The sequence below is a fragment of the Oryza glaberrima genome, chromosome 7, assembly GCF_000147395.1.
Source record: "Oryza glaberrima chromosome 7, OglaRS2, whole genome shotgun sequence".
Lineage (NCBI taxonomy): Eukaryota > Viridiplantae > Streptophyta > Magnoliopsida > Poales > Poaceae > Oryza > Oryza glaberrima.
In genome coordinates, this window is record NC_068332.1 from 23,592,718 (window position 1) to 23,620,026 (window position 27,309).

The 27,309-nt window shown below is 39.5% G+C and overlaps 4 protein-coding genes across 5 annotated transcripts; 3 read left to right on the forward strand and 1 right to left on the reverse strand.

Moving 5' to 3' along the window:
• The first annotated feature begins 1,933 nt into the window (after window positions 1-1,933).
• On the forward strand, window positions 1,934-5,184 carry LOC127778448 (probable transcription factor At5g28040). The gene has a single exon (XM_052305054.1). It carries the CDS (start codon window positions 2,047-2,049, stop codon window positions 3,193-3,195), a length of 1,149 nt encoding a protein of 382 aa, XP_052161014.1. The 5' UTR covers window positions 1,934-2,046; the 3' UTR covers window positions 3,196-5,184.
• Window positions 5,185-5,971: 787 nt separating this feature from the next.
• LOC127780555 (uncharacterized) lies at window positions 5,972-18,115 on the forward strand. Of its 2 annotated transcripts, none has more exons than XM_052307475.1 (24): window positions 5,972-6,376; window positions 7,785-7,839; window positions 7,917-8,008; window positions 8,096-8,151; window positions 8,398-8,473; window positions 9,158-9,224; window positions 9,565-9,631; window positions 10,560-10,626; window positions 11,043-11,126; window positions 11,223-11,264; window positions 12,076-12,231; window positions 12,964-13,041; window positions 13,642-13,710; window positions 13,795-13,860; window positions 13,942-14,070; window positions 14,672-14,728; window positions 15,169-15,258; window positions 15,613-15,678; window positions 16,082-16,150; window positions 16,217-16,321; window positions 16,688-16,813; window positions 17,001-17,059; window positions 17,146-17,182; window positions 17,684-18,115. In XM_052307475.1, exons 1-24 carry the CDS (start codon window positions 5,996-5,998, stop codon window positions 17,831-17,833), a joined length of 2,244 nt encoding a protein of 747 aa, XP_052163435.1. In that variant the 5' UTR covers window positions 5,972-5,995; the 3' UTR covers window positions 17,834-18,115. The 2 variants fall into 2 exon arrangements, with proteins under 2 accessions (XP_052163435.1, XP_052163433.1); XM_052307473.1 differs by having other exon boundaries at window positions 5,973-6,376; window positions 9,155-9,224.
• Window positions 18,116-20,038: 1,923 nt separating this feature from the next.
• On the forward strand, window positions 20,039-22,584 carry LOC127780566 (uncharacterized). The gene is made up of 7 exons (XM_052307491.1): window positions 20,039-20,179; window positions 20,409-20,515; window positions 20,639-20,698; window positions 20,778-20,835; window positions 20,952-21,095; window positions 21,684-21,851; window positions 21,942-22,584. The coding sequence occupies exons 2-7, from the start codon at window positions 20,451-20,453 to the stop codon at window positions 22,014-22,016; spliced, it is 570 nt and encodes a 189-aa protein (XP_052163451.1). The 5' UTR covers window positions 20,039-20,179; window positions 20,409-20,450; the 3' UTR covers window positions 22,017-22,584.
• A 3,598-nt stretch (window positions 22,585-26,182) lies between these two features.
• LOC127780562 (dirigent protein 5-like) lies at window positions 26,183-27,058 on the reverse strand. The gene has a single exon (XM_052307487.1). The coding sequence runs from the start codon at window positions 26,974-26,976 to the stop codon at window positions 26,365-26,367; it is 612 nt and encodes a 203-aa protein (XP_052163447.1). The 5' UTR covers window positions 26,977-27,058; the 3' UTR covers window positions 26,183-26,364.
• Between the last annotated feature and the right edge of the window lie 251 nt (window positions 27,059-27,309).

A 27,309-nucleotide genomic window follows, 5' to 3' on the forward strand; every position in this document is an offset into this window, starting at 1 on the left:
TGTTTCACTATGTATGGATCAAATGTTGCAGTGAACTGAAACATTCTTTCGCTATTTGCTGAAATATTGTTTTTATATAAGGTGAAACAACGCCCGATTTAAACGACTGAAACATTTTCGATATAACTAGTGAAACAATTCCGATATACATGGTGGAACATCGTGCAATATTTTTTTTAAAAAAAAATCAACAATAAGCTAATTTTTTTTCGTCGGAATATATCCATGTGTGGTCTTATTTTGAAGATTTAATTGCAACGAATTTAATGGTGTAATCAGATCATGATTTGGATAAATAATTTAAGAGAAAAATTAGTTTAAAATGGTTTTGCACATATGGGTAGCGCTATTGACGTCAGTGCCCGATTTTTCGAGATTTGGATCGGGCGACCGATCCCTAGTCACCTCCATATCACTGACAAGCGCTCGATTGTAATAAATGCTATCACAAATGTGAGTTTCATGAAATATTATCATATATTTAATTTTGTTTTAGAAATGACATTATTGTTACGGTTCTGTTAGCAGCCTTCTGTTAAGTATAGGATAAATAGTGCATTTTAACGATACAGGATGGACGGAACCCTAACGACAATTATATTTTGGACAAAATCACCTATACAATAGCATTTATTCAAATTGGATGCTTGCCAACGGTATAAAACAAAGATAATGAAAGTATCAAAAGTATAACGAAACTTATTGGCACACTACCACACCAAGTCTTCAACAATAGCCCATAACCCTATTGTAAAGCTCCTAAAAGTCTAATGAGGAATGCCTCCATCTTTTGAGAACCCAAAAAATGACTTGAACTTCATTCACAGCCCAAACAGCGACATAGTGAGGGCGTGAGAACAATGAGAGGATCGCGCTGTGAATTTTTCACACACACACACACACACAAAAAGAGATGCGGTTGGATGTAGAGCTCCTACGGTTGGATGCTGGGGAGATGATTTGTGTTGTCTTCCTACTGAACCTCGATTTTCTCCCTTCACCTCAATAACTATTCGGGGGCTTAGTTAGGTACTCTATTGGAGATGCTCCGAGCATTCTATACCTGCTTATATATATCCCTATATTTAACATTTTCCCTTATAATTTTACCAAATCACTATGTTTAACATATTTCAATTTAGTACTAGTAGAGCAATAAAATCAGCTCAATCCAATTTAACGTGCTACAAAGCTACTCTCTCTGTTTCAAAATGTTTGACACCGTTGACTTTTTAGTACGTGTTTGATCATTTGTCTTATTCAAAAAAATTCAAGTAATTATTTATTCTTTTCATATCATTTGATTCATTGTTAAATATACTTTTATGTACACATATAGTTTTGCATATTTCACAAATTTTTTTAATAAGACGAACGGTCAAACATGTACTAAAAAGTGAATGGTATCAAACATTTTGAAACGGAGAAAGTATAATTTTTTTTCCAATCAACGATGAAGGAAAAAGGTGGACGACGCTGAAATAGAAAACAAACGAATTTCGGAGTGGGAAGGCCATGTCGGACTTTAAACAGTAGGACAAACATGTCACTGGGCCTACATGTCATAGACACATGTGGACCCACATATCATTGAGATAGGGGTGGCAAATAGTTATTTGTCAAATCTAAAAGTGGCAAATAGTTAAAAGCCCCTGCAAATAATACTCTCTCCGTTTCAAAATGTTTGACACCGTTGACTTTTTAGCATATATTTGACCGTTCGTCTTATTAAAATAAAATTGTGAAATATGTAAAATTATATGTGTACATGAAAGTTTATTTAACAATGAATCAAATGATATGAAAGAATAAATAATTACTTAAATTTTTTGAATAAGACGAATGGTCAAACACACTAAAAAGTGAATGGTGTCAAACATTTTAAAATGGAGGGAGTAGCTCTGAACTGAACCGAACCGAACAGAACTGAAGATTTGCGACGACCCCCCAAAATGGCGAAACGCGAGCAAATTCAATTCAATTCCCCCTCCTCAAATCCCGCAAGCGAGGAACCCTAATCCCATTTCCGCCTCGATCCAATTCCAAATGCTCCCCGCCGGCGGCTACCCGTCGGCCGCCGCCATCTCCTTCCCCGACGCCGACGTGGATGACGACTCCGACGACGGCGACTTCACCGACGCCCCCCTCATCGACCCCTCCGACCCCACCTTCCCCAACCCGGCCTCCTCCTCCGCCGCCGCCGCCGCCATGACTACTCCCGCTGCTGCGGGGGGCGGGAGCGGGAGCGGGAGCGTGGGAGGCGTCGGCTCCTCCTCCGGCGGCGGCGAGAGGAGGCCGCTGTTCCAGCGGCTGTGGACGGAGGAGGACGAGATCGTGATCCTCCGCGGGTTCGCGGAGTTCACCGCGGCGCGCGGCACGGCGTTCGCGTCGCACCAGTACGACACCGACCCCTTCTACGAGGACATGCGCGGCCGCCTCCAGCTCGGCTTCTCCAAGAGCCAGCTCGTCGAGAAGCTCCGCCGCCTCAAGCGCAAGTACCGCAACTGCGTCTCCCGCCTCCGGGGATCCGGCAGCGCCTTCTCCTTCCGCTCGCCGCACGAGCAGGCCATCTTCGAGATCGCGCGCAACATCTGGCGCCCCACCAACAAGCACGGCCGGGACGGCGACTCCGACGACGAGGACGCCACGCAGGTCACCCCAGCGCCCGTTCCCGTGAACACCAGCCCCAATGGTGAGGTCAAGTCCCCAACCTCAGGGCGGCAGCGGCGTCGCAGGCGTGGCGGAGATTTTGCCGCCACCGCGCCTGCCGCTGCTCCGGCCACCACCAACATGGTGCAGCCCATTCAGCCGGTGCAGGTGCCGGTTTCGGTGCCCGTCAAGATGGATGACACGCTTCCTGCGTTGTCGCAGACCACAATGCCAATTACAGTGACAATGGAGGGCTCGGAACCCCTCAGATTGCCGGTCATGCCACCTCAGCCGGCTGTTTTAGATGCCGACAAGAGTTGCTTGACGCCTCTGTTTAAGGAGATGGTACGTGCAGTGATAAATATCGGATCAAACCCGTTCGGTGCACAACTGTCCGAGCCGCCACATGGTTTGCCCATGGAAGGGGAGAAATGGAGGAAGCAGCGTATATTGGAGCTGGAGGTATACTTGAAACGGATCGAGCTGCTGCAGGACCAGGTGAAGGCTACGCTTGAGGAGCTCAAGTCCTCCGCGCCTGGGACTTGAATGACCGAGCGTGAAGGCCTGTCTTGATGCTCATTTAGGATTCTTGGTATGATTCTTAGTGGTAGATGTTTAGGTGTTTTTGCAGATTTTCGTCCATAAAAGAATACTGTTGACTTGTTTGGGCTTGGAACTAGCTTATTTTATGTTTCTAATTGTTTACATGATTATTTAGCTTTCACTTCTTGCCTCCTTTCCTATAAGATAGGTATATGGTTGTCTCTAAGTGGTATATTTGGGGCAGCCAGTAAGGCATCCTGATAGAAGGGTTGGACACTTCAAATTAATTTATGAGGATTACAGATTATTGTAATTTCACCTTTGTTTCTTGTTCTTCATTCTGTGTGTTTTTAAATATTTAGTTATAAATGAATTAGATTAGGTTTGAAGATTTTACTATGAATGGTCATATTGGCTAGAGGTCATAGTGTTATGGCACACAAAAAAAGTGTATTTGTCTATCTGCATGAGAAAGCAAGAGTGGAATTATCGGAAACAGGTGATAATTGGACTTGCGTTTGACCATAACCAAGTCTTTTTGGGGGTAAAGAACTAAGAACAGCACCACAGAAACTTACCATGCTCCACAGTAATTTCCCACTTATGAACCAAATAATATTTTATTGATAATAATAGTGAACATATTGGCTCCACATTCTGCATTGCATTCATTATATGTTGGCATTCTTGATCTGTATTTGATAATTACAATGATTCCTTCTATTGCTTTGCAAATAAAGTCAATGCACTCATTAGTCAATGACCTGGATTAGCATGGTAGAAACTAAGATGCTCTGTGCATCAAATCTGGAGGCAAGGAAAGCATATTCACAAAAAATTGCATACAGTTTCTTCATAGACAATGCAATGTTGTGGACAGCACTGCTGATTAAAGTACTACATGTTCTACTGTCTATGGTGGTCCTACATGCTGCATATGGTTATTTGGTTTTAAAGTTCTATTGCATTATCGGTATATCTAAATTTACTAATTGTGGAATCGGATTGCTTCTTGAGACAAATTGCCAGATTATTTATTTTGATAATTCACTCTTATTGGTGCTGGATGCAATTAAAAATCGTTAGATGCAATTTAATTCATGATTGTGTAGGCTGTCTACCATGAAGCTACAGAAGTTCTGCTACCCAATTTCTCACATGTTCTTTGAAGGTGTCTACATATTTGAGATTCACAGTTCCTTTCTGTTAGTTAGGTACGTCCCTTTATTTTGTGGATATGAGTTAGTTACAGCTGGTTTGGCTAAATTCTACATTGTTGCTTTGATTCTCTATTGTGTTTTACCTCTTTGGTTCATTTATACATATACAGTAACGAATTGAGTTCCATTGTGAAATCAAGATGTGAGCTATGCTAATCCCCTGCCTGTAGCTTCTCATAAGCATCTTTATTTTTATCTTGCTGATGTTTTTGCAAACTGTGATCATCATTCATGGTGTAACAGAGGTTCTGAGAATTATCCCATCTTACTGGTGAAGTAGCGATAACCTTTCTTTTCTTCAGAGAGGTGTGTGTAACCGGGAATCCTGACATCCTGAGATAATTGATGTAGCAGCTAACCTCTGTTTCGTGCTTTAGCTGATTTGTATCTTTTGTTTGTATGTCCTTGTGTGTAATATTTGGAGCCAGATTTGAGAGTCGAATGTACATGCTAATGCATTGATGCACCGGCGACGGCCAGCAAGATCGGCTGTTTCAGCAGTGGCTGTTCAAAAGAATTTATCTTTTATTTCAAATGTTGGATGAAATTAATTAGCCGAGTGCAATTTCTTTTGCGAAAGAACATTATATGCAATTTCTGGAAGCAGTAACACCATTTTTTTTCCCAATTTGATCCGTTCTATGACAAGTAGGTACAGTGCTAATAAGACGATGAATTGCAGAACAACAAAACTATTACTCCTTTCGTTCCAAAATATTTACTCCCTTCGTTCCAAAATATTTGTTCCCTCTTGAGTCTTGACCGGCACTGTATATAAATGAACGAAAACTCAATGCTTCTTATATTTAGGATATTTGATAAATATAACATCGTTTCAAGTATTTATAATTTCTGTTGTTAAAGAGACGAGTGGTTAAAGTTTAAATATGAATAGCGTTCGATGATAAGTATTTAAGAATTTATAATTTTCTTTTGTAGATGACAGTATGGTTAAAGTTTAAATGTGAATAGTGTCCCATGATAAGTGGAGTACTCTCTCCATCCCATTTTAATCGCAATCACAAGTTTTCGTGTTTAACTTTGATTACTCGTTTTATTTGATTTTTTTATTGTGATTCAATGATAAAACATAAATAGTATTTTATGCTTGATTTATATTTTTTAGTTTTTTTTTCAAATAAAACGGGTAATTAAAGTTAGACACTAAAATTTATGGTTGTACTTACAATGGGACGGAAGGAGTATTTTAGAAGAGAGGAGCAATAATCATTAATCAACCGTAATTTTTTTTTTTGAAATTTGAGACTATGGTATGCGATGAAAATTTTCATGCGTACAAAAAGAGAGAAATTTTAGGTTCTGTCTGACAAGTGCTCGATTCTACTATGAATTACAACCTGACGAAAATGTCATCGTAGTTTCCGTCAAATAACATTCATTAGCCCCTTTTAAAAGAACATTTATTCTGTGGACGTTTGCGGATGTCTAAATTGTGGACATTTATTCTTTTTTTTTTCTTTTTACTTTCGCAGTATATGAAATGCAAAAGTAAAAAAAAAAGAAAAAAAAAAGAAAAACCTTCTTCTTTTTTCACCTTTTTGCAGGCTTTGCACCTGAAACCCATGATCCGTTGGGTACAAGGAAGAAGAGGATACTACTCTCCGAGTAGCGAAAATCCACAAATTCCCTCTCCGGCTCGCGCGCGCGCTCTCAATTTTTTGGGGGAAGAGAAGTTCTCCCCTTGGAGGGAACCCCGCCCAAGAATGGCGGGTCTCGGCGGCGGATGGGGCGGCGGGTACGACGACGACGACGACTGGGGGCTGAGCGCGGAGCAGCTCGACCAGCTCGAGCGGGACGCCTACCGCAAGCTCGCCGAGCGCAAGGCCTCCTCCTCCGCCGCCTCCACCGCCACCTTGCCGCTCCCCTCCGCGGCCTACTCGCCGGTCAAGAACAGCCACCACCACCCGGCATCCAGGGTTTCCCAGGAGTCTTGCTTCGGCAAGGTTAGGGTCTCATCTCCTCTCTCTCTTCTTATTCTTTTCTTTTCTTTCTTTTTTTTTCCTTCTTTTGTTAAAAAAAAAAAACTTGGGTCAGTGAGGGTTGCATCTTCTTGCGAATTGGCATATTTTCATCTTAATACATTTCGTGAAAAATGTGTAGTGTTCGTTCTGGCAATTTCCTTATATTTCTTTTACCTAATTCGTCATAGTGAATTTTCGTTCAAACAAATGGATGGGGCTCTTGTCCAAGAATTTAGCCAGTGAATAAAATTCTTATTGACAACCATAGCCAGTGTGAATTGCAGTACGACCTTAGCTCAGAGTTTGTATACCGTGGTAATTTTACGAATTTTCTTGTGCTCTGCAGTTGAGTTCTTTGCGTTACCGGCTATCTGTTTCAACTTTCAAGAATAGTTTTTTTCTCTGCGTTGCTGTTTCATTGAGTTCTTTATATGTCCTGCATTGCAGTATGAAAACCAAAAGCCAAAACTTTTTTGCCCCTGACAAACCCAAAAAATTTTTTGGTGGTTTCTGGCAGAAGAATTAATCATGGATTTTGTGCCAAGATAATAAGTGATGGGGCCTGTTCTGTTTCCTAGTGATCTGTTAAACTTAGTGGGCCGTGTGTTAAATTGCAGCTGCACAATATTAGCACCATCAGGGGTTTCTTGTTAACTCATGAGAATACGACCAAGCAGAGCGTGTATTTTAGTATTTACTGTTACAAGACCATGATCCTGGCCATTTTCTAAATCTTCATTGCAGTATTAATTTTGAAAAATTTAAGGCATTTGATTCCATCATCATCATTTGATGTACTTGAAAACTATCTAGCATTTGATGTATTACAGGTGTGTGGCCACTTCAAAGTTTGGGATCATATGGTTGACAGGGCTTGCTTTGGTGATCTCTAGCTAAATTCACTGGCTATGGCTGTCAATAAGAATTATTCTCTTACTCACTGTGTTGTGTGGATTTTTTATTCATTCTTGAGTAGTGTTGTTTAGCGCAACTTCAATATGTTTATGCCTTTCCAAAGAGTTGATTTTTACTTACCCATGTACTCATAGATTGGTAAACACAGACTCTAAAAGAGGCACCCAATTTATCCGGAGTAAGGACAGCAGTTGAGAAGGGTTTTCATATCTCCAAATTGGCCTAATCTTTCAGTTTTAAACCAACTGCCCTTCTAATTATTCTAATGTAATTGTGCAAATCTCCAGCACTTGAAATCGGTACGAATATATGATACCATAGTGCAAGAGCATCCCTGTATATGTCTGTGTTATTCACTTTATTTTATTTACCATCATTTATTATAGAGTTTGCACAATTGTTTGACAAAACTGATATTTACTCATCTCTTTTTATATCACTAACTGCCATTATGCTAATGAATAATATTCCTTAGGTAGAATCACTTTCTCCTTCTCGGCTTAGTCAACCAAATGCATCGGGAAATGCAGGTATAAGACATTCTTGGTGCTTTATTTTTATTCTAATTGGACATGTGGCTTATCTCCTTTTTTGTTTGTCATTTAAGTTAATAATAGTCAGGGCAATTTGTCTAAGGTATCAGTACATCTTTTCCTTCATTCTACTGGTGTGATCGCAGCGAAGTTCCAGTACCACCAGGTACAATTCTCCCCAATGAAATCTTTAATCAGTTGTTACTGTATTATATTGTGATCCATATATTTGACTCCTCTGTTCCTTTCCCAGAAACTTGTGGATGCAGTTCACAAGATCCCCAAAGCCAGCTGGAACGGGAAGGAGAGGTTTTCATTAATCTTCTACCTGACAAATTTACAAGATTTTTCTATGGCCTATCAAAGCTCAACTTGTAGTGCTTTTATGCTCTCAAAAAAATAAATAAAAATGCAACTCTGTAAACACATCGGGAGCCTGATATGCAACTAATAATACTGTTTTAGGAGCATAGGATCATTTATCAAGCTTGATACCTCCTGTAAAAATTGCAGCTTATTCCTGATTCTATTTTACCTTTTTCTTGAAAACTATAGGGTATGGATGTTCCCACACTCATCATTATCAGTAGCAGAGGAAGTTCTTAGTACAGTACCTGGAATAGCTGTTGAGGTAACAGTTATTTTGTACTTCATAAAACCGACTTACTGTTTGTTGTAATGACCTCTCACCTCCTGTTGTTTTGATTAATTTATTTTACTTCCTCCTGTTTTAGTTGGTTGACCTGGGCTGCTTCTAGTTAGCTTAGCATTATTAGTAGGATTGTTTTTTAGTTTTCTATTTTGAAAATTTTCAAATATTAGAAATTCTTATATGACTGTTAACAAATCCTCTGTAACGCTTAAACAATTCAGAACATAGATGATGAAGTTGGACAGTGACTTTTATGACTTTTCTGTTCATTGCGTACATGGCTACTATTTTTATTTTTCTTTCCACAAGGAAGTTTGAAAGCTTGCATTTTCAGTTTATGCAAACAAGAAGTAAACAGAAGGCATAGGCTTTAATGTGTGGTCCACTATATCATCGAAACCTTTCTAATCTTTCAGGGAATGCCTATCTGACAGTCTATAGATGGTTCAGCAATACCCTGTATTCCTGTTGACCCATGGTTACTCTATATTTTGCAGTTGATGGTCACTAATAACGGTGACCAAAAAAGTTTAATATGACTGAAGTAAATTTGCTAGTTTGCTACCTTTCCTTTACTTTATTATTGTTGTTGATATGGAGCAAAATCTAGTTTTGAACTTCTAAAGATATTCATTCTGGCCATACCTTGTACTTTCCTAGCAGGTCCAAAAACTGGATCCGCTGGTTAAGCGCGCACTAACTGCTTCTTTATATGCCGGAGATCTTCGAGGTGAATAAAATTGAAATAGCTTTGGAAATTCCAAATCATGCTTATAAAATTGTTCTTCACTTTGTGCTAATACTGTTGGAAAACAACCCAATTGTGCATGTGCCTAATACAAAAGTGTTGGTTATGCACTGTTTCTTTCTGTTCTCTCCACTAATCTACTTGGAGTTTATATTAAATGTGTTGGAGAACCTAAATAATTCTGTATGCAATACTATAGTGTAAACTATGCAATTGAGTGCAAACTTTACTTTATATTTTCCTTGGTGTTAGGCTTTGAAACTTCAATGCGTTGCCTTTTCCTAGTATTTTCTTTAGATGCTAACTTCACTTTTTTTGGAAGATTTGTATGGCAAGATTCCAACTGATGTTGAGTCAAAGCTTATGCCGTTTCAGCGTGAAGGTGTCAGGTATGACTATATGATGATGCAATGTTTAGTGGACTTTTTTCTCACATGACAGTGTAAAAATCATTTTTGTAGATATGTGCTGCATGTTGAACTTAATTGTCCAGAAATATCAAACATGGCAGATGACCATTAATAAATATGAGAATTTTGTCTAGTCTCTAGCATTATACTTAATGTTGTTAGTCTAGTCATACTAGGAATGTTATGTTGCAGATACTTATGGCTCAAACTGGGTATGGGGCCAGAGGACTAAGGTAGGGCACTTGCCCTCAACTAGCCATTGGCAGGGGCTATTCCTTCATGTGGTAGAGGGTTAAAGAAAAGGGGGGAAATTGTAAACTTCATTTACTAGCTAAATGCCCGTGCTTTGCTACGGATAAAAGGAAAAAAATATCATAGTATTGCCAAATAATAAAAACATATTTTCCATTGAATATGTACCCACCTTAAGTTAATTTTATATGTGGCTAACCATTTAGATTTAGTTGTTATGTACTATTAAGAAGTTCAAGGGGTGATATGTAAAAGCTACAATGGGAGCAGGTAGGTGGCGGATTCACTGTCACTACAATTGGAGTCTTTTTAAATTAAGTATAGATTCGTTGCTTAATAATAAGAGATAAAACCCCATTGTCGTTTAGATGGGATAACTTGGAGCCTTAATAAGCTTATCTCTAAAATAAAGAAAAACTCAAGCTAATCTTATCTCTAAAATATGCCCTAGAAGGTATGCTTCACTGCCTACAGGGCCCAAACCCCATAACACAAAGCTTGAACTTTGTAAGTACCAAAACCCAGGACCAGGAGCATAAGTACCATTCAATATTTGAAAAGTGTAGTACCGCATGCTTTGCCATTTTTTGCACTTTGAACACGTTGCTGCTTTACAAGTTCAACACATCTTACCTTTTCTTTGATGTTTAAACAGGTTTGCTTTACAGCATGGTGCCAGGACCCTGATAGCAGATGAAATGGGTCTTGGCAAGACATTACAGGTATACTTTTTCTCTGGAACATTGTAAATCTCTAGTGGCTTTATATCCTTTCTATATTTATAAATAGCAGTATTTTTCTTTGCAATATGACCCAAGCTTCATTTAGCATGACATATCTGGGCACTCTTCCACTCTTCCTCCATCATTAGGACATGGTGATATGGCACTACTAGATAGTAGTGTCATAGTGTGGTATGCAGGGGTATGATTACTGTGAGTTGATGCCAATTCTCAATCTGCATGTGGACCAGTCTATAATTCCTTCAAATAGCTTGAAAGAAAATCGATAAATGTACCATCAGTGTGTGCTTGCACAGTAGAGATTGATCAGCAATGGCCTATTCACAGTTTTATAAGTCTGGAGTTTATGTGTTCTTTCAGGCATTATTTATGGTCCCCTCATTTTCTTTATGCAGGCAATTGCTGTTGCTTCTTGCCTTCATGATGCCTGGCCAGTTCTTGTAATCTCTCCATCATCCTTGCGATTACATTGGGCTTCTGTGAGCACCTGTGTTAAACTTCCTATCTTTCATTTCAACAGTAACTCTCTTTATGCATGAGGGAAGTTTAACCTTTCTGCTTTGCGGTTGTAACAGATGATTCAGCATTGGCTTAACATCCCCACGGAAGATATCTTGGTACATCCCTTTAGTTTTCTTAATGTAGCAATGGTATATATATATATATATATATATATATATATATATATATATGGTTTAGTTTCCATGTTTGCACATTACTTATTCACAAAACCTATCCACAGTAATCCCTTAATCACTAATTATGATAAATCTCCCTGTGATTGGAGCAGAGCACTTGATTTTCCTCCCTTGAATGTTTGCTCTCCATATATGCTGTATTATCCTTATTATGCTGTACAGTATTTTTTTGGTTGTGTTTTTCCTGCTTCCCTTGTCATATTTCACCAAAATAATAAACTGCCATCCCTAAATTTTGTGGCAATTTATGATCCTTAACTCCATTTGCTGAATGTGTTTCTTCAATTTCCTAGTGTACGTAACTTTCGTCCATTTCCTAGAGCATAGTAACCCGTTATCTTATTCAGGACTATCATTGAGGTGGTCGCATGCTATACTGAGAATATGTATTTTATGAAAAGGGTCTCTAAAGATGCACTGCTTGCAGGATCTAAGATGCTGTCACCTCCCATATATAGTCTAATGCTTCATAATTGCTTTGCAAATTCTTGTTTGAACATATGAGATGTAGCAGTGCACTCGATATATAAAGAAAGGAACCATTAAAAATATTTGCAGTTCCCAACTAAGCTAAGTTCATATAGAACTTTAGAAGTCATATTTTGACTGGAAGAACTTGATATGGAGATTAAATTACATAGTTTGACAAGTCCAAAGCATATAAATGGATATGGATAATTTGCATCTATGGGCTGTGAATAATGCTTACAGATACAGATTTTTTTTCCAGGTGGTGCTACCACAAACTGGAGGATCAAATAAAGCAGGATACAGATTGGTATATTCAAATACTAAAGGGGATTTTAATCTGGATGGGGTGTTCAATGTGATATCTTATGATGTTGTTCCCAAGATAAAGGACATGCTTCTGGACTTGGATTTTAAGGTAGGATTTTGTCTGACATGTTATCATACCGTAATTATATTACAAGCATGGGCTATGGGCTTGGGTGAGTTCGCAGTAGAACATATAGGATGTGTGCCTCGTTTCACAGGCTGTTCTTTTACTGCTTAGATATTGAACAGTTCAATATTGTAGTGACCCCCTGATATCTCCTAAAGCTCTTGCTGAATCATTTGAAATACAACTTGTTCAAAGGCCTCCTTTGATCCTATACATCAATCAAACATGGTAGCACTATTTTATAGAAGTTAGCTTGGGTGTAGCTTTACTTGTAATTTTTGCGGAACTTGATTTGGACTTCTGTTGGATATCGAGAATATTGTTGTGTTACGAGCACTATTGTGTCTTGGCTGGATCAATCAATCTACCAACTTGATAAAGTCAGAACTACTTTAGGGATCATTAGTGTTTAGTAACTAGTAACATTACCTGCTGATGCATTTGTTGACCAATTTTTTTGTTGCTTCTTTTGGTAACTGAAGTAATTAGGTGTCATTGTAGTTCAAGGTAAAAAAAGTTGACTCTTGTGTATCGTTTTCTCAATAGTTCCTTCTGCTCTGTACCGTAAATTATGTACAGTGATGATGTTGCATATTTACACCATTTGCATATATGGAACTAGTGACCCCCTGATATCTCCTAATTACTATGAATTTATCTGGAGTATTGCTGTGTATAATCTGTTTATACTCACTTTAAATGGTTTTCATTCAGATCGTTATAGCTGATGAATCACACTTTCTGAAGAATGCCCAAGCAAAGAGAACAATGCATTCACTTCCTGTTCTGCAGGTTTGGTGTTTCTTATGCAGAGTTGATTGGAACAAATTATACTTTGGTTCTTTAGTGAGCTTATATAGCAATTGATCGAATTGGGAGATTTGCTCTTTTGCCCCATAGTTGAGTGGTGTTTGGTCACTTGCCACACCCCCTGTGAATGACAACTGGGCCCAGGTGCCACATGTCATACACGGTACACGCATATGTGGAAAAAGAGCAAATGCCATCCATGTATGTGTGGCAAAATTGCAAATCGCCCTTCCAACCATAGCATCTCTACGTTAATTGTTTGACACAAAGCGGGATGAAAGTGTAAGTGGGGTGCTATATGTACACGAGTCTGCGGATTTTGGAAGCTGGGGGTGACACCAAACTTCCATAAAATTCTGAATGCTGTTGTCTTAGATAATGTTCAGTTAATATCATCAGTTCCTTAGGACATTTCTGCTTTCTTAGACTGAATTCCAGATATCAAACTTGGTTTTAAATCCATTTATCATTTCTCTTTAGAGATTAGAGTGAAGTATATCTTGGCTGATTGCAGTTACATGAAAGAATCTCTATCCAATGGCATGGATGATTTTAAGAAAACTGTGTATTTTTTAATCGCAGAAAGCTAAATATGTGGTTTTGCTAAGTGGCACCCCTGCGTTATCTCGCCCTATTGAGCTGTTTACTCAGGTACAAGATTCAATAGTTAAATGCACATTTTCACTACTAGCAATTTTTCTAGTGTAGACAAACAATTTATTTTTCTACGTGCAGCTCCAGGCATTGTATCCAACTGTATACAAGAATGTTAATGAGTATGGTAATAGATATTGCAAAGGTGTAAGTACTAGCTCAATCGAATTGCTTTATTCACTTTCTGCAAACCAATTATGATAGAGTTTACTATATGAACTTTATCAGGGCTTTTTTGGGCTGTATCAAGGTGCTAGCAATCATGAGGAGCTTCATAATTTGATGAAAGCAACTGTCATGATCCGCAGGTTGAAGAAAGATGTCCTTTCACAGTTGCCTGTTAAACGCAGACAACAGGTAACCTTGTTGGATTTGTTGGAAATATGGATTGACTTCATCCTATAATTGGATAAACACCCAATTTTTCTCTTATCCAGAAAATTCATGACAAAGTTATCATTTAAATTCAACAGCTCATTGTATCTTCTGATTGCTAGCATGACCTTCTGAATAAGTTCCTGCTTGAACAATTATTTCCATTCCTTCTGTTGACTTGACCTTTTATTCTAAATGCTTAAAACCAAAAAAGCTCATTTATATGCAGAAATATTAGGAATACTTGGTTACTACCTCCATCCCAAAACAAGTTCATTTTTCACCATCCCACACATACCAATACAAAACCAAAAAACTAGAATACCTCTACTTTATCAAATCCCAATGCAACTATTCCTCACTTTATCTACTCTCAATACAATTATTCCCTGCTTTCACAAACTCCGATGCAATGATAACTCTAAAAATGAACTTACTACGGGACGGGGAAAGTATCTTCCACATGAAACAAACTTGTAGGATGTAGCTTATCTCTGATATGTTGGTTCCTATTAATCTATTTTACTGTTGTGATTATTACCTGTCTACCCTAATACTTTTACTTACATTGGAACCTACTCAGGCCTTTCTGGATTTAAGTGAGAAAGAGATGAGACATATTCGTGCTCTATTTCATGAGGTATTCCATTTCTGTTTCATTTGACCTACTTCATAGTGCACAAGAAACAGGGAATCATTTCTAGGTAGCTCAATGCATATGCATTTCATATAGCTCATTTTATATTTATATCTTTGCATCAGTGAAGAACCTTAGAATGATATGCTGATATGGCTTTTGCTGTCCCTGCGCAGCTAGCCATTCAATCCGTATATATCACATATTTCAAAGCTAGTCCATATATTTCTTCTTAAGTTGAGCTGAAAAACAGAATTACGTTGCTCTTATCTTTACATTTGTTATCAACAAACTATGCTCTTTTGAAGTGGTTAAGCTTCATTTTTATCCAAGAGAAGAGGTGCAGCATGAATTAGTCATTTGTTTTGTTGTGCCTGTAGCATCCTTGAATGCTATTTAAATTTTTGTACGGAAGAGCTATGATGCAGTGTGTGCTTTTGTAGTTGGAGACTGTGAAGATCAAAATCCAGTCCTGTGACTCCCAGGAGACGATGGACTCTCTCAAATTTGCTCAAAAGAATCTTATTAACAAGGTGATCTGAATTATGTCTTCATGCTCCTCTATTTCTGGTGATTATTACTGCAAACTAGAGTATGCTTCCAACTATAAACTAAGCTGCATCAATTATATAGAAATAAAAATGGATATTCCCTAAAATTGCAACTTTTGTATTTTATCCAAATATTATGTAAATGACTAAATGTATCATCGAATGAGATGTTCAAATACTTGGATTTGATCAAACCTTTTGCCCTTCATTTATTTTCCATCTTTAGAGTTTAGATTCAAATTCAATCTCTGTTATATGCGCTCGACATTAAGATTTGTGTTCTTTGGAAGTGGTTTTATTCTTGCATCGGTGCTCATTTGTCATTCCTAATCACAGATCTACAATGATTCAGCTGAAGCCAAAATTCCAGCAGTGCTAGATTACCTGGGTACTATAATTGAGGTAATTGTGCGAAATATTATGATTTGTCCTCTATTCCTGTCTTGTGGTATCAGATGTGAGTGACATTTCACACACTGGCTAACCTTTGCTAGTTTCTGGATTACCAAAAAGGAACAAGCTCATTAATTTGAACAAAATTACACTGTGCTATTTGTGATTCACAGAATCCTGGTCATGCTTCATGTTCTTTGACAGGACCTACATTGGTAGATGATATTACTTGATATTTAGAATCAATAACATTCATTTTCAATTGGTTTTCAAACTGGCTCTCAAATGGCCTTCCTAGCCTGTTTTGTGACAACACTCTTTTGGTCCATTTATTTACTTCAAATAACAGTACAAATATTGTAAAGCTATCCTGTCGTCGCAAGCATTACTAAATACTTCCTTCATCTTTCAGGCCGAGTGCAAATTTTTAATATTTGCACATCATCAATCCATGCTTGAAGCTATTCACCAACATCTCTTGGTAAGCACTGAAAATGTATTTCAATTGGATTATTAATATACTGACCCACTTACCATCATGTTTCAGAAAAAGAAAGTTAAGTGCATAAGAATTGATGGTCAAACACCTGTACCTGTAAGACAGACTCTAGTCACAGATTTCCAGAATAAGGATGACATCAAGGCAGCAGTGGTATGTGTTAGAATTTGTATGCTTTATATCTATTAGAATTTTGATCAAATCCTACTTAGCAAACATCTTCTTACAGCCAGATTTTCTGAGGTTGCTGATTGCATGTAAAATATATTTTTTTCTGTAAAGGCTGATTTTTGAAACCCCAACAATTGGTCAGTTTTTAAAATCTGTGTCCTTCCCTGCCAAATGATCTGCAGTTGTGGCAACTTGACTGAACCTACCACTGGGTTATGTAGCTAACATTCAGAGCGCAGTATGCGTGGTTGCGTTATGCAATGTGCCACTGTTTCACCATACTGGCTAGTTGAAAACATTTATAGTCCTTCATTGGCTCCAATCTCATGATATCCTAACACTATGCAGTTATCCATAAAAGCTGGAGGTGTTGGGTTAACTTTGACAGCAGCAAGTACAGTAATCTTTGCTGAGTTATCATGGACTCCAGGTGACCTTATTCAAGCCGAAGACCGTGCCCATCGTATTGGTCAGGTGAATACTGCATCCCGTATCTGTAAATTTCGTAATTGATTAATGTGGCTACCCTGCAACCTTTTCCTCAAAAATTTAAAATCTCAGTGTTGTTTGAATATTTGATAGGCTTTCAATGGATTCACTTACATAGGTAATTTGTGGATTCACTCACTTGGCTGTTCTTATTTTCTGTAATTATTTTCAGGTTTCTTCGGTGAACATATATTACCTTCTTGCAAATGACACTGTGGATGACATTATATGGTACATCCCATTCTTTGTTTTCACTTCATAAGTGTTCTACTTTAGATCTTGTACTTAAGTGGCCATTTTTACCATCTGCTTTCCAGGGACGTTGTTCAAGGCAAACTTGAGAATTTGGGACAGGTTCTTTATCTCTCTACCCTCCCCCCACAATGGACTATTATTTTCCTGTTAGAATAACTGACACCTTTTGCGGTGTACTATAGCTGATCCTTGGATTTGTTGGGTGATGAATGATGATAGCTAAAATTAGCGAAAACTGTTCTACAGTTCCTTTTGGTTATATCAGACTTAAGTTCCCTTACACCCTTTGCTCAGTTACACGTTAACATGAAATAATATGTAACAAGAACAATAACATTTTCTCATGTTTCCACCTGTTCATATTATTTTTGGAAGGAGTCATCTCTAGTGTACCTGCATTTGTTAATCTCTGACATGCATATGTCTACTTCAAAAAGACACAGCTAAACTATACGGTTAACTCTGAACATAATAACCTGCATGTTTGCATGTTGCATCATCATCATCTCCAAACTCCAATGATACAAAGCTTGAATGAAGCTTGTGCATGAGAATGATTCTGAAGAGAGCAAACTTTGCCTTGTTTTTTTGTGTTTCCAGATGCTGGATGGGCAGGAGAAAACGCTGGATGTGTCCCAGAGCGACACTAGGCCCAGCCCTTCCAAGCAGAAGACGCTCGACGCCTACCTCAAGCGATGCAGCAATTCCACAGAAGCTGATCAGCCCAAGCTCAAGAACCCTAGGTTCTGACATTTCTCAGGGTTTTTAGCTCTACTATGTTTTTGTTTGGCAATTGGCATGACCCTCTTGCCTTAAACGAAGGAATGCTGCAGTGTCAGGTAGCTGTGTGTTGGTGATGATCACAGCCATGCTGTATTTTGTATTACCCAGCTAAATGCCCGTGCATTGCAATGAAAATTAAGAATAACTTTGATCATAATATCTTTTAAAGCCCCAAGAGAAAAAGTAAATCATTCGTGCAGGCTAATCATCGGCCCGTATTTGCACACATGTTGAGCTAAACATTAAACTACACTGTTGCTTTTAATAATAGAAAATGAATCTAAATTATTGTTATTCTTCTATTCGATTAATGTAGAATTTTTCTCACCATTTAATTCAATAAACGCTTCACCTTTTTTTGGCCCCATATGACACCACAACTAATCTTAAATGTAATATGAATACTAGTCTTTGTATTTACAAAAGAGAATCACGGAGCAGGTACGAAAAAGAACAAAAATAAAAAAAAGAGCGCAGAACCCCATCTCCTCCCAAAACCCATCGCCGCCGCCTAGCCATTGCCGTCGCCTCCTTCGCCTCCATATGACCATATCCACGTCGTTGGCACAGCCCCACCGCCTCAGATCCCTCCCCCTACCATCTGGCGAAGTTCCTCATCTGCCTTCCCATCCACCCCGAGTCCCACGCCGTCGCCTTCTCCTTTCCGCCCCGGCGTCGTTTCCCTTCCTCTCTGCACCCGGCATCTCGATCTTCCTCGCACAGTCTCCCATTGCTGCCACCTCCTCGCCTCCTACTCACTTTCTCATCCCCATCCCCATCCCAATCGCAGCTCAAAAAAGCATCGGATCACAGCTAAATATTTTGGTAAGTCACAAACTCAGAAAATCCCACCACCTCTTATCTTTGCCTTCTCACACTATAGCCGGGAATTACATATAAGGTCAAAAAATAACAGTAATAGGATGGATTGACAAAGAGCAATGTTATAAAACACATGTACAATTATGTTTCCCTTAAAAAAAAAGATTGTTGTTGTGTTTTGTTCAGCAAGGGAATATTAATCTTAAAGGCGGATAGCCAACTCAAATGATTTTTTTTAGCATCATCAGCAATGATCTAAAGGTTTGGTTTGACATTAACAAGTGCCTTCGATGACAGTAAAAGACACTTGGTTTCTTGCCCTGCGTCAGTCTGTTGTGCAAATATGTGAATCAAGGACATCAATGTATTAGGAGTTTAGGACACAATTTAATGCTAAGCAGATAGAAAATCTATTATTACCTATTCACTTTAATATTTTTGCCTTCTGAGTTTTGAAGCTAAAAACCAAGCAAACAGCTCATGGTCACTATGTTATTGGTTCTCTGGTGTGTTCATGAGGCCTGATGGCACCTTAACCTTAACCTGTTAATTAACAACAAAATTTAGATTCTACTTGATATATCTTAAAAGCCAACATCGATGGCACCTTTTTAGTTGTACACCAATCACCTAAATAATGTAATTCCTGACTTTGCATTTAGCCTATGTAATTAGTAAATGTCAATCATATCTACTTTCTCAGGCCTACAGAGAAGAGTTGAGAAATCCTCTTTGGCTTTGGGCTAAAGGGTTTTTGGGTGGCAACAATACACAAACAGACAAACTACACTAATTGTGATGACTCTGGATTTTTTTTACTACACTCCATAACAAAATTGTGCATTTTTATTTTGGGATGTTTATTATGTTATCTTCTTGAGATACTCAGAGGTCAAATGATCTTTGAGCAATCTGTGTTGGTTTCAAAATATGTACTAGATTGCCGTTTAGTTTGCTACTATGTATTGCGTTAGGTTTGACTATTTTATGCCTTGTAGCTTGAGCTACAGTTCAAATATAGCTTGAGCTGAATCTATAGTTCTAACTAATAGTTTATTAAGCTGTATGATTTTGTAAAAGAAAAAAAATCAAATTAAGTATGATTGTGCATTACGGGCACCCAAAGTCGTGCAACGCACTACTAAGTGGCTAGTTATCAGAGAAGCCCAGATGGATAGGCCAAAGATGGACCATCCAAATGGGCCGTTCATAATAAAAGGCCCAGGCCAACGACGGCCCTCTTATGAGCCTCAGCCCGGTTAAGTATTGGGCTTAACGGCCCATTTATCTTGTCGCTCTGGCCCACCTGCAGAGAAACAATTGGTTTGGGCCGTTGAAGAGAGGAAAACCTAGGCTAGTTGGCGAGCTCGCCCCACTCCGTCGGCGGCCGCGCCTTCCCTGTGCTGGAATCCAGCGGCCGCCGGAGACGGCGAGTTCGACGCCGCGGCTGCGCGCGGAGACGTTAACCCTGCGGCGGCTCCTACCTAGGAGGTAATCTCCGGCCGCAGTGTCCGATTTTTGCAGATTAAGTAGTGTTCAGGTTCGCTCGCCTCGATGATTGAGCATCAGTAGTGTTTGGATTTAGATTTGGGCTATCGATTCCTCGCTAACTGGTTGAGTAGATGGGTGCTCAATGTACGGATGTTCGTTGAAATTATCTAGGGTGCTATAATCTGAAGGCGGAAATAATGGCTTGGTTGTATTCTCCTGCTGTTTATAGGTGTTCTTACTGGTTGTTATAGCGATTCTCTGTTTGGTGCCCATGAGCAAGAAGAAGAACAAGTCTCAATTGCCAATAAAGGCGCCGTTCAAAGATGCTGAACAAGGGTATATATAAATAAATATAATCATTGCTCTACTGTATTCTTGGTTGTAATTCTAGTTGTTTGAGTGACTTTTAGAAGAATAATTTCAAGGGATTGATTCACATTGTGTTTTCTTCCTGGGAAGAATAACTTCGGATTACATTGGAGGAGACGCTCTTGATGACCTATTATCGAAGCTTATTAAGTCAGTAGCAAATTGTCTCTCCCTCGACCTTTCTTTAGGGTGTTGCTTGCTTCTAATTCCGGTGAAATGTACTGTTTAGGAGCGTGGAGGTTGCAAAGGCTTCAAGGGAAGGGTTGCCAGAAAAGATATGGATGAAGGTAGTTCCATATCCTAACTTCAATTTCACAGACTCTTATTGTCTGTAGACCTCTTATAATGACTATGTTCAGAAGATTTTGATGTTCATTTGCATGTATGACTTTTGTCCATGTAGCAACAATTTGCCGTTGGGGTCAATGATGTCACAAGGGTTCTTGAGCGAATGCCTGCTGCTACTGCTGCCACCCATTCTGGTCACTCTTCTACTGAAGCAATAACTGACAAAGCTCTGTGTAGAGCTCCTCCAGTGCTTCTTCAGGTCGATTTCTTTTCTTGCTATTGCTTAGTCTTTAGAGTTTGACAGCCTTCTTATGAAGTTTGAGTTTAGCTTGCATATATCTATTAGTTCGAAGGAAACTATTTTTTAATTAAAGCACAAATATGCTTTGATGCATAATAACACACCATTTTTTTCTCTCTTTTAGTCCAGAAAAGGACATGAGTCCATTGCCCCCTTCAAAGAACGAGTGCTTTACAGCTTGCCAGTAAAATGTTACTGAATGTAGTTTTCAACGTATTTCAGTCATGGTTACGTACTACAATCTCAGAACTATCAATTCATTATTCACATGTGATGTATCAAACTCTGGTCTTCTGCAGAGTGCTAAGTCTAAACATTGTCTACATATGGAAACACGCTGCATTCATGAGTTGCTCGTGGGACTGTCCCTATTTTCTGTCATATGTGTAGCCAATAAAAAAAGAGAGATTCAGTTAATATCTGGTTAAGGTTCAGCCAAGAGCAACAAAAGGGTGATTAGGTGTTGCACATGCCCTTAGCTACAATGTCTACATGCAGAATGTTAATGCTGACAAATATTTCTCATCTTGTAACATGGTATTGTAGGTTGTCCTTGTAGCTGCTGATTGCAACCCTAAATGGTTAACAAAACACATACCAACCCTGGCATCTACAAGGCAGGTTCCTGTGTTGTGCCTCAAGGACAACAAAGAAAGCTCACTGAGGTTAGGTCAAGTGGTGAATGTCAGAACAGCACTGGCCATTGGAGTAAAGGTCGGCTTTTGATTTCTTGTTCTACAATTCTTTCATTCATTGTTTCTTGAAGCATCTCATGATGATTTCATATTCTGGTGCATACTGCAGGCCAGAGATAGCATAATCAATAAGGCTATTGATGAAGTCCTGAAGACTGCTAATCTGGTTGCCAAGGAACCGTAACTGAGCTTCCGGTCCAATCTCAGTGACATAATGGGCGAATTTATTTTTAAACAAGGCAGAAGCTCTGCCTCATTTCACTGATAAAGAATAGATATTGACCCAAGAAAATGTTTGCACCAAAAACTGATAGGTGAATTTTGGACCTCTGGGTGCTCAGCATTGCAGTAGCATCTTGACAGGAAGTCATGAGGATGAATGGGCATGCAGTTGAGAATTTCGCGAAGGAAATCAAGGATGCTGCTGAACTGTGGCGTTTACATCTGAAGAACTTTTTCTGCCTGTATTCATGAAGATCAGGCCAGACCAGGCTTGTTTGTTAGGTAGGTTCATTCTGTTTAGTTGAATTTGTGGATCATAGAGCTAGCAAAGTTGCTCGCCTAGACTGTAGGCTATATTATGAGCAATTTAGTGCGTATGTGTCCACTATGTATAATGCCATTTGCAGCCTTGTGGATATCTGCCTTATGTTGTTTGTGTTCAACCTTAATTTGGACGATATAAATCATTATCATAACAAACATCCTTAATACATAAACCAGGATAGATGTACTAACGTTATTAAGAAATGTCTTGCATTTTGCATTACTTTCTCATCATGTCAAGAGTAACATATATCTATGCGGTCAACAATAGCGTGATAAATTAAACTACAGCTAGTTAACGTATATTTATAGTCAAATTTGTTTTTTTTGTTGCGAGACGTAGAAATTGAATTTAAACTTGCATGTTTGTGGAGTGATATATCACATGTTAATATATCTTCTTAAATTTTTTCATAACTATTTGAGGGACATACAAACAATAAGGGAACATCCCCTCGAGGGATCAAAATCCACTCCCATGAGAAAGGGAATAATGCATGCATGCGAGACGCCCCAAATTACACGCAAAGGCCAATGAAAAGGATGCAGCGACTGTTACTCAGTCTTCTGCCACTGTTCACTCAGTCTTCGAGTTTGTTTGTGGAGCTTAAAATTCTAAAAAACAACTAGCTAGTAGTTAGTTTATGAGAATATGGAGAAGCTAGATTTTTCAGCTTCTGACTTCTACTCCCTCCGTTTCACAATGTAAGTCATTCTAATATTTCCACATTCGTATTGATGTTAATGAATCTAGACATACATATCTATCTAGATTCATTAACAACAATATGAATATGAAAAATGCTAAAATAACTTACATTATGAAATAGAGGAAGTAGTTTATTTTCTCAATTCTATAACTTCAGCTCACTGTGGTTCGGTCAAGGTGTGTCAATCTGAACAGGGCTGCTGACAGACTATTGGAGTAAAGCTCGGCTAAGCTTCCATTTCCTTTAGGTTGCAATGTCCATCTTAAGAATCCGTATACATCCTGTATTAAAATCATATTTAGTGGCATATTTATTGAGATTAGTTATTATGTGAGCATCAACCTTGGTAGGTGAAGCTATCCATCCACAAGGGCTCCAAGAAGGTTTTACATTTTCGTTTTGGTTTGCTAAAAACTGATGAGTTTTGATCAGTGCCTATGAAAACCGACTAAGACTGATCAATTTTGTTGACTTAGCTAGCCACAACTACATTATATCTTCAATGTAGCTATGCCTATAATTAAACAATGTGGTGGATATAGGCATCTGACTCCACCTGTTAGAGCAACTCCACCAACCTATTTAAGCCAGGCTCTCCAAGCATCAGTATAGCCAGTTCTCCACCTAATTTGGTAAGCCAGACCCATTGCTCAAGCCATTTACACAGGAACCCATATGTCTGTCTCTCACTCCTTCCTCCCCTACACCTTCCTCCAACTAATACCTCCAATCGTCCATCCTCCAGTTCTCCACCACCAACTGGCGGCAATAATGGCGGCGAAAGGGGAAGCGGCCGCGACAGCAGGGTGGAGAGAGGGGAAGAAGTGGATGGTGGTAGGAGCTGCACTCAGGTGGTGGCAGCACCAGCACCCTAACAGGGTGGAGGTGATGGTAGGGACTAGGGACAACCACATCGGGAAGGTGGGGACGGCGATGCAGAGAGGAGGGGTGGCACGACGACGAGCGAACGTGGTGGGCTTGCGCGGTGGAGAGGCATAGGCGTGACAGCCGGTGACGACATGCCCTTGCGCGGTGGGGAAGGCGGAGGCACAATGTCCAACGACAACATGTACTTGCACGGTGAGGAGGTAGAGGCACGACATGAGAGGGATTAGGGAGGGGAGAGAGAAGGTAGGGTGGTGGGATCCATGCTACAAGTGGTTCCAATTTGCTAGATTTGGTCAGCCAAGTGAGAAATCTGACCAGCCACTTGGCTTGGCAAGTTGGATGACAAGTTTGTTGGAGGGCGTTCTCTTGCCCAAGTTTACCAAAATTTTGCTTGGAGAGTAAGATGGAAAGACTATTGAAGATGCTTTTAAGATACATGTGATTCCAAGAAAATTACTGTAGCAAAGTTTCTTACTACTTTGAGTATGTATACGCTTTTCTAATTAAAACAAGGTATTGGTGATGGTATTAAATCTGTCACTCCACCTACTCCCATTAAAAATTTACAAAATTTACCCCCCTTAAACTTCTTAGAATTAAAAAAAGTTACGACATATAAAATGATTATGCGCTATAGGAAAAAAACACATTTCATAAAAAAAATTGTATTTTTTTTATCCGGTTTAAAGTAGGGGCACTCAGCTAGTACTAAAGAAAGGCACTCTCGGAGGTGTATGCTTGTAGTGTACGTATCTGTGTGCACACGTGTATTAAGGAAATAAGAAAAATTCAGGGCGAGGCATGCTGCTAGTCGGGTGGCGTCGACGCGAGCACTCGTTGTCAAGATGTTTGTAGCCCACGAGCGCGGTGGCGAAGTAGCAGAGCACAGTGATCGTCAGGTAGGCCACGATGGTTGCCCTTCCACGGCCGGGCTTGGTTGGAAACTATTCCCACTAAAACCTCTCATTATTTTAGGTTTAAAATGTTTTAACTTTGATCAAAATCAAACTACTTCAAATTTAATCAAATTTATAGAAAAACTAATAATATTTTTTATTCAAGATAAATTTAAAAAATACATTTAATTTTTAATTTAATAAAACTAATCTGGTAATATAAATATTACTATATTTGTTTATAAATTAGTTAAACTTGAAGCAGTTGATTTTTTATCAAAGTTAAAACATCTTATAACCTGAAACGGAGAGAGTAGCTGGCTAGCAAGTAAATTGCTCGCCTAGACTGTAGTCCATATTATAAGCAATTTAGTGCGTATGTGTCCACTATGTATAATGCCATTTGCAGCCTTTGTGGATATCTGCCTTATGTTGTCTGTGTTCAACCTTAATTTGGACGATATAAATCATTATCATAGCAAACATCCTTAATACGTAAACCAGGATAGAGATGTACTAACGTTATTAAGAAATGTCTTGCATTTTGCATTACTTTCTCATGTCAAGAGTAATATATATCTATGTGGTCTTTAAAATACAATATTGACCATCAATATCTAATTCCTCTGTCCCTAAAAGGGCGTAGTTTTACTCTAAAAAATTATCTCTAAAGGAGAGTAGTTTTTAAGAATTTATCTCTAAAGGAGTGTAGTTTTAGTTTGGTCCACTAAATTAAACCTCTTTTATACGGCTTCATCATTTTTAGCTATACTCTGTCCTTGTTTTTTATCTGTATTAACGAATGTCATAGTATTCCTTTAACCTCTTGCTTATAATATCTTTATGCTAAAACTACATGCCTTTTGAGATGGAGGAATTAATTATTGCAGAAGATTTTTTTTCTAAAAAAACTGAGAGCATTATAATACCATGAAAATATTGTTTTAACGCAAATATATAGATAGATTTTATTTTATGCAATCTACTATTATAAAACTTGATAATGTTCCTACAAGTTTTTCATCTGTTGCCTCCATCGTCGATCGGGTCAGGCTCTTGTCCGGTCACACGGCGACGCGGCGCCGGCGAGAGAAAGCCTCGGTCCTAAATGGGCCAGATGGGCCTTCTGCCCATTACTCCTTACCTGGGCTTGCTCCTCTGCCTGGGCTGCTGGCTGCTTCGGTCCGCCATTCTTCACAGATGGGCCTGTCGGCCCAAGACGAGCGGCTCTCCAATTATCGCATGTGTGATTGTGAGTGACGATGGGAACAGTAACACAAGCTATAATAAGTGTAACGTAAGAACTCATAGAGCAAACTTCATCTTTATTGAATGAAAATAAACAAAGTTGGGATACATTTTGCACATTCATCGGTGCATATAACTCGTCAAGCAAACAAGTATATTTCGCGATGGAAATAAATCACGCATCACACCGTGTATAGCAGTATTATATGTTAATTACCATCTATCAGAATTCAGAGCAACGTAATCAGACGACGTAGCATTCGTAGAGCTTGATGTCCATCTGCAGCCGGAAGTAGGTGAAGCCCTCGAAGGCGTCGGTGCGGAGGGTGGCGACGCCGCGGGACATGAAGAAGTCGCCGGTGCCGCCGACGACGGAGATGTCCCTCGTCTTCTCGGCGAGCGGATCGGCGCCCATGAGGTTGAGCGTGCCGCGGTGCGCCGTGGAGTTGAAGACGATGGAGAAGGCCAGCCACGCGCTGTAGTCCTCCTTCTTGTCGTACAAGTAGAGCCCCTGCGCCCTCACCGTCGTCTCCTCCAGCGACGGCGGCAGCGCCCTCCCCTCCGTCATCGGGTCGTTGAACACCACCACCCTGCCGAAGAAGTAGCCGGACTTGGACACGGCGGTGCTCAGCGCCGTCGGCTTGGTGACCGCCGCCGACGTGGAGTTGGAGGTGCTGTTGCTGTAGTCGTAGAGGATGTCGTGGAGGTACAGCCTCATCTCCTTGCACGGCTCGTCGTAGCTACTACTCCTGACGAATCTCCTTCCATGGGCGACGCTCGCAGAGCAGCTGAGGAAGATGCAGGCCGCGGCGACGATCACAGACGCCATGGACCATGTCACCATCCGGCCTTGCATTGTTAATATTATTTGCTTATTATGAACAAGCAGGAGAAGCTATATAGCTACGTACTTAGCTAAGTGCCTGTCAATGCTGGCTTTGATTTGCTGCAGCTAGAGCTGGAGTTTTGCATGCCTATTTATGGAGGTGAGAAAGGGAATAATGCATGCATGCGGCATGCCCCAAATTACACGCAAAGGCCAATGAAAAGGATGCTGCTTCTGGTTGTCTTCCGCAACTGCTCACTCAATCTTCTGAGGATGTGTTTGTGAGCTTAAGATTTTAAAAAAATAACTTGTTGGTAGTCTGTTTATGAGAATATGGAGAACTAGATTTTCCAGTTTCTAACT